Source organism: Nicotiana tabacum, chromosome 3 (genome assembly GCF_000715075.1).
Source record: "Nicotiana tabacum cultivar K326 chromosome 3, ASM71507v2, whole genome shotgun sequence".
Lineage (NCBI taxonomy): Eukaryota > Viridiplantae > Streptophyta > Magnoliopsida > Solanales > Solanaceae > Nicotiana > Nicotiana tabacum.
This window is the reverse complement of record NC_134082.1, coordinates 71,017,997-71,025,446: the sequence shown is the minus strand read 5'-3', so window position 1 is coordinate 71,025,446 and position 7,450 is coordinate 71,017,997. Positions and strand designations below refer to the sequence as shown.

At 36.2% G+C, this 7,450-nt stretch overlaps 1 protein-coding gene across 1 annotated transcript; it reads right to left on the bottom strand.

The window, feature by feature from the left end:
- Window positions 1-766: 766 nt before the first annotated feature.
- Window positions 767-2,090, bottom strand: LOC107806881 (heavy metal-associated isoprenylated plant protein 21-like). Its single transcript, XM_016631150.2, has 3 exons — window positions 1,927-2,090; window positions 1,733-1,808; window positions 767-1,176 (listed from the first exon to the last, which is right to left on the bottom strand). Exons 1-3 carry the CDS (start codon window positions 1,996-1,998, stop codon window positions 896-898), a joined length of 429 nt encoding a protein of 142 aa, XP_016486636.1. The 5' UTR covers window positions 1,999-2,090; the 3' UTR covers window positions 767-895.
- Between the last annotated feature and the right edge of the window lie 5,360 nt (window positions 2,091-7,450).

Genomic DNA, 7,450 nt, shown 5'->3' with positions numbered 1-7,450 from the left:
GTTTGGTTGCATTTCTTTGTTCAGTACAAGTGCTACCGATAACTTTTGTATTGAAATATAGGTTAGTTTATACCACATTTGTTATGGGGTAACAATCGAAGGATTAACTGTACTTGGATAAAATGACAAAATTGCTCTTGCGCCAAATCCAGTTTATTAAAAAGGTCAAGGTTAAAATTGACGCAAATTTTATCCAAGATTATTGATCAGGAATAAAACAAAAAACATAGATTATACATCGTGGATGTGCTTTGTGTGGAGGAAAATATTTTCCGTAAAAATATTACTACTTAATATTTCTAGAAAATAAGTATTTTTTTTTAACTTATTTTGAGATGGTAGGGGCATGCAGTCAGGGTGGGGAAGGGGCTCGGGATGGAGGTTAGGGATAGGGAAAGTACTTGGGGTGGAGTGGGCGGGGGTGGGGGCCGAGGGGTGGGATGAAGCTGGGGTGGGATGAAGCTGGGGTGGAGGCAGGTGGTTGAGGGGCCAAGTAGGGTGTTCGTGGGTGGGAAGAGATCATCATGCAACTTATGGGACTTGTTTTCCTACACTCCCATTAGGGAAGTCAAACTTGTTTTCCGAGAATAAATATATTTTTTTAACGAAACATTGCATTTATCCGTACCCCGTATATTGCATTTTTAATTTAATTAACCAAATAAATCATAAATACTAAATATCCAAGTATTATTAGTATTATTCATGCATTATAATCCCAACACATTTTTGTCCTAACAAAACAACGAGTCAAGGAACATTTTATTCAGCTTGATCTTCATATTGAGAACAAGTAAATGATATCTTTTTCCCGAACCTAAAAGACAAAGAAGAAGAAAATTAAAGTGGAACCGAGAGATATATATAACATGTACGTAGAAGTCATCAATAATTTTCACATAATGGAACAAGCATTTGGATTGTCGTCACTGAAGAGGTAAGTAATCGTATGTTCATCTGCATTTGCCTGCGGAACATTTTTAACAAAACCAGGAGGAGCTTTTTTGTCATAAGCTTGAGCTACGTATGGATAGGAGACAAGATCATAAGGGACATATGGCCAGAATATTGCCATTTTCCCAGTGCTTTTTACACTCTTCAGTACTTTGTTTGGGTCTATATAACCACTCACTGTCACCCTGTTTTGCTTTCTGTTCACTTCCACTGTTTTCACACCTGAAAATCCAATGCCACCAGAGTTCTTTTTATTTCAAAGGATAAAGTTTGGGAATCAGTAAAGTCTTTATTTCTAACAAAGAGTTCAAGTTTTAGGCACTAGTCGTGTCGTCACGTATAAATTCAAGTAAATGTTTATGATAAATTAAATTAGTAATTTGAAAAAAAGTAACTAACCTCTTATTATATAAATCCTTTGGCAAAAGAAAAGGGACAAATTCTTTATGTTTATGGACAATGGCATAAAAATGAAAACGTATATTCGTTATATGACTTGAGACCAATTAGATTATACTCCATTTTAAGAGCCTCTTATTAGACCTTTGCATCGGTATTATAACTAAAATTATAAAATCAAAATAGCGTACATCCAACCGCAGTTTGAATTTGACTTTTTTTCTTTCTTTCACCGCAGTGAATTTAGAAGACCATATAACTTTAGAAGCGATTTTATATGCGTTCTTGATATTTATTTTTGGTAATTGCGTTCTTGATATTTAAACGTTAAACACGTCTTATATTCATGAAGAGAGCTTTATACTTTAGAGTAAAGAACCTTTCATGCTGTTAACGGCATTCTTGACTTTCCTTTCACATCCATCACAGTCCATTTTCACTTTTATCTCTACTGTCTGCCAACATAAAAAAATTAGAATTTGTCAATAGCACAAAAACTTAAACCAAGAATGACCAGAGGGAAAAAGAGAAAAGACAAAAAAAGCGAAGAAAAGATTACAAAAAAGGATTTACCTGCATGGGTTTCCTATTGGTTCTTGTGCTAGTGACAATACAACAGTTTGAAAGATAGTGAAGAGCACCCATCTTCTCCTAGCTAGCTTCCCTTTTCTTTGGAGGAAAGATGTGCATGCAACCATTGCTAGTATTTATAATGAGATTAAAGTTTGTTTTTTAATTATTTTTTTTGGGATGGAGGGGGGTTGCAGAAGATGCTGTCATGAGAATGAGAACAATTGTCACACCATTGCTAGTATTTATAATGAGATTAAAGTTTAATAACGTTGTATATCATTATTTATATTATCTTGTAATTTAATAGAAATATTTTAAGTATCAATGGATGATTTTAAATAGAAGTTACACGTAGTTAGATTTTAAGTAACTTAGTTGTATAATTATTTTTTACATATCCAGTATTCAGAACTTAAGCTGATCTTTATAATGATGTGTATTTCTTGACTTAATTAATAAAGGAGATGGACCGTTAAGCTCGTCTAGAAAAGGTTGTGAAATTCTTTACTATTTTTTGTTAAAGAAATTAAGTGTCCAGAAATAGTGCAAATAGGCCCCAAGTCATGACTCTTTATGTTATTCCTTATATTTAGTTGTATATGTTAAGTTGGGAATTTGTTGTAAAGTTCTTTTGTGATTGCTTTCTTTTTTCGTTCGACAGGTTTGGCTTTGCCTTTTCATTCGTTTAAATATCAATTATCAGACGATGCCCCCAATTATTGGTGTCTGGTGTAGGTTGATTATCTTGAGTGCAAAGGATTATAATTTATAAATGTATGGATATGAACATTCTTTTGTTCGCTATTACACGCAGCTTCTCATCACGATTGTTTAACCGAAAAACTGTACAATTGATTTATAAGTGGTTTATAGACAAGTGAATCGATTTGATTTTAAAATAATAAATAAATTAGACAAGAATGTAAGACTTAGCGTTGAAATCGAAATAAGACACGAGAAATCTTGATGACGAGAGCCTAACTTCCGGAGGTAGTAGTAACAATATGAACAAACAAGAAGGTAAAATATCATTGGGTTTTGAACAAAGTGTAGTATCAGCTTGTCAGAAAATTCATCCCATTTACAATGGTTCTAGAGCTCATTATTTATAGTTGCACCTAAGAAATAAGGTCCTAGGATCAAGCCTCTCTTTAATGACAATTATGAGGGCCATTGAAGAATGTGTAACAGTAGACACTGAATGTCATATTCTCTGTAACAGACCATATACTTAATGTTATAGAATATTCTCCATTAAATGCTAACTGTGAAAGTACAAGAGGGGGGGGGGGTGAATTGTAAATATTTAAACTTAATTGCTTATTAGTTGACTAGCTAATCTAGTAATCGACTAGATATAATAACTTAGCAGTTATAATGACAGAAAGTAAAATGCAGAAAGTAAAAGCAGGAATTAAAGACACCAGGATTTTATACTAGTTCGGATTCAATGTAAATCGTAGTCCAGTCCTCTTGGGTTGCAAGAGAGTTCTCTTTAGTAAATGTGTTTCTCCGAGTACAGTTGAAGTAAATTGACAACACAGTTTCTCTAGCACTCGTTTCTTTTTGATACAATGCTTCACCGGTGTTATACTCTCCTTTTTTCTCTGACTTGTTACACAGCAGATCTTAGTGAACTACAATGTTTGTTTGCAGTAGAACAAAGAGAGGGATTTTTGGTTCGATCAAAGTATATCTAACGAAAGTTTAAGGCTGGGTATAAATACTTTGATGAAGGTCGAGGCTTGACAACCCAAGAGATTTGATCCTTGGAAAGAGATTGATTCTTTCCAAGAATAAGATAGCTAGCAGTTGCTTTTTCTTGATTTCCTTCTTTCAGCAGATGTATGAAATGAAGACTTGCTTCTTGATTGTTGGTTCTTCCGAAATTAGTCGTGTATCAACCTTTACAGGATCTTCGATCTTCCGGGATGCTGGCCTTGATTTATGCCTTAAGTTTAGGCTTGCTTGATTCTCTCTATCGCAACTGGATTTTACTCTTTACTGATTGATTTGTTGATTGAGTTCTTTCCTTAGTTTTCCAGATTTGCAAGTTCTTTCCTTAGACATCTAGATTTGTTGATTAGATTATAATCTTGCTGATTGATTTCTTTCCTTAGGCATCAAGTTTGACTCTAGAAATCTTGTAGTATCTTCTTGATTCCTTGTAATTGATTTCCTGCATATGTATATTATTTGCATCATTAAAACTGGATCTAACAATCTCCCCTTTTTTATGATGACAAAATAATATATAACATATACCAGTTGACTTCCCTGTATTTTACTCCCCCTCAATGTATGTAGTTGACTAGTCCATGATACTCCCCCTCAATGTATGCAGTTAACTGGTCTATGGTAGAGTCGACTTCTGCCATAAACTGTACCTGTATAGATATAACATATAATTTTTCCACCCCTTTTTTGGCATCAGCAAAGAGGGAACAAGCCAAGAACTAAACAGAATATATAGCATTTAAACAGGAGAGTTATAGGAATCACCCAACGGCTGAGAACACAGCCCACAAAAACAGCATAGCAAAAAATATAAATTATCCAAAGGCTGAAAACACAGCCCAAAACCAGCAGAGCAAAAGAAATTGTCTTAAAACAACCACACTAAAGGCGCAGAAAATAAGTAAGGGTGTTGCAAATAGCTTCCTTCAACTGTTCAAAGCTTGCATTGGCTGAGATGCTCACTCCATCCAACCTGTCATGAATCTCCCTGAAGGCTTTGACAGCATTTTCCCTAACTCTGAGAACATCAACTCTAATTTTGGATACATCAGACCCTATCTCCTTAGAAATGGAATGAATGACACCAACAGTAGACTGAGTGGCTGTGAGAAGATTTTTGATTTCATAGAGTTGAGAGTCAATAGAACGAAGCTTGTCACCAAGATTAGGGTTGTCAAGACTGGGATGAGGGACAGAGGGTGAAGGTTTGGGCTCTACAGGGGCATGCTTCGCTTCACTATCGTGCTTCTTAATCCAGGAGCCTTTTACACTCACATATCCCATACTAGCAAAGGCTCTAGAATTATAAGACTTAGAGACAGTGATGAAGGGATAGCTGGTGAGAAAAATTTGATGAGCTTCCAGAATGTGAGTGATTGTCATGCCATAGGGTCGACTAGTGGGATCATCAGCACTCTCGATCATTAAAATTGATGACCCGGGAGGAAAGCTTGATTTTGAGTTTGGTCACGAAGCAATAGACGAAGAAGGTGTCTCTTTGAGAGAAGGTTGAAAAGGAACCAGTACGAGGAAGCAAAGTAGTTGCTACAATGTGGGCCAGAACCGAAGTTTCGAAACTGACATCACTGGGACCTAACTGGTTTGGAAGGGAGTCAAAAGGATACTCAGCAATACACTGTTTGGCTTGGTCAAAGGAAATTTCAAATTCATTAGGCCGAGTGTTTTTAAACAGCATAGGAAAACCAGAACAACGACACTAAAAGAGTGAATCAAATAAGGCCCAGTCAAGAACAATGCGCTTACCTAACACTAAAGATTCCAACCTATCAGGTTTACTAGAATGAATATTTGCATAAAATATTTTTACCAGGGGTTCATATACCTTAGGCGGAGGAATAGAGAAGAAATTAACCCAACCTTGATGAATGAAAAGGTCTTTGACCTTGCAATTGAGGGCTTCCATGTCGTCAAGGTCGACAACCCTTCCATGAGCAATGGGCTTGTCTTTCAGAACAATGAAGAAATCCCTATTTGGGGAATCCCAGAAATTGAGATCAAATTCAAGAGAGACAGAGAAATCAACCTTGGATTTCTTTGGGATGGATGAAACAGGGGGTTCTTCCATGGGTCGCTTACCTAAAGCTTTTTCTCCTAGGGATTGAGAATGTTCAGAGAAATCTCCTTAAGAAGAGGCGAAACCCTCAGAGTGATCGGACCCTAGGTCTACTTGTTCTGGGGGCATAGAAGGGTGTTTTGATTTGGAATGGGTGCTTTTTCTGGTGGAGGCAGAGGGATTTCTAGGATGTTTGGCCATTGTAGAGAAGGGGTTTGATCGGAGCTTTTGGAGAAGAGATAAAGATGAGAGTGATTGAAGAGGGTTCTCCGCCTTAAGAAGAGGGTTTCTGATGGTTGAGTATAGAAAAGGAAAAGTTGTCAGTTGAAGAGACATGATGATTGGCTTTCCAACTTTAAACGACGAACTGATATGAAAGAAGAGAAAAGAGAGGAAAAAACGGAGGCATAATTAATGCATGGGTAAAGGACAATTATTGCGAAAGAAAATTAACAGTACACATAGGTCCTAAGGGTTATTAGTAATCCACGTAATACCAAGTAATTTTCTTAAACCACAAAATCTCTCTTCTAATAAAGGTTTAGTAAAAATAGCAGCTAACTGATCAGCAGTTCCAAGAAAAGATATTTCTATGTCTCCCTTAAGAACATAATCTCTAATAAAATGATGCTTGATATCTATATGATTTGCTCTAGAATGATGCACAGGATTTTTTGTAAGACAAATAGCACTAGAGTTGTCACAAAAAATTTGTATAGGCTTAAACGAAAGTTCATAGTCACCCAATAGATGAGACATCCACAGTAGTTGTGTGCAGCATTGTCCAATAGCAATGTATTTAGCTTCAGTAGTAGACAATGCGACCGATGCTTGTTTTTTACTGTTCTAGGATATCAATGCCTTTCCCAGTAATTGACATGTACCACTTGTGCTTTTTTATCATCCTTATCACCTGCAAGGTCAGCATCGAAAAAACCTTCTAATTTAAAAGAGTTAGAGCGAGGGTACCATAGTCCATGAGATACAGTCCCAATAAGATATCGAATGATTCTTTTTACAACAGTCAAATGTGATTCCTTGGGAGCTGGCTGAAACCTAGCACATTTACATACGCTGAACATAATATCTGGTCGACTTGCTGTCAGATACAGTAGTGATCCAATCATTCCACGATATTTAGTTTCATCAACAGGAATACCATGTCCGTCTTTGTCTAGATTTGTAGAAGGGCTTATTGGTGTGCTAATGGATTTTGCATTGCTCATACCAAATTTTTGAATCAGCTCTTTTGTGTACTTGGTCTGACATATAAAGGTTCCTTCTTCAGATTGTTGAATTTGTAATACAAGAAAGAACGTTAGCTCACCCATCATACTCATTTCGAATTCACTTTGCATAAGATTTGAAATTCCTTGCACATGAGAGGGACTACCAAATATAATATCATCAACATAAATTTGAATAATGAGGTTACCTCCCGATGATCTTTTAATGAACAAGGCAGTATCTATTTTACCTCTTATGAAGCCATGATCAACAAGAAAGGAACTCAGTCTATCATACCAAGCACGTGGAGCTTGTTTTAGCTCGTACAATGCCTTAGTGAGCTTGTATACATGGTATAGGAATTTTGAATCTACAAATCCTGGAGGTTGTTTCACATATATTTCTTCTTCGATAAATCCATTCAAAAAGGCACTTTTAACATTCATTTGAAATAGCTTGAATCCTTCAAATGATGCGTATGCCAGA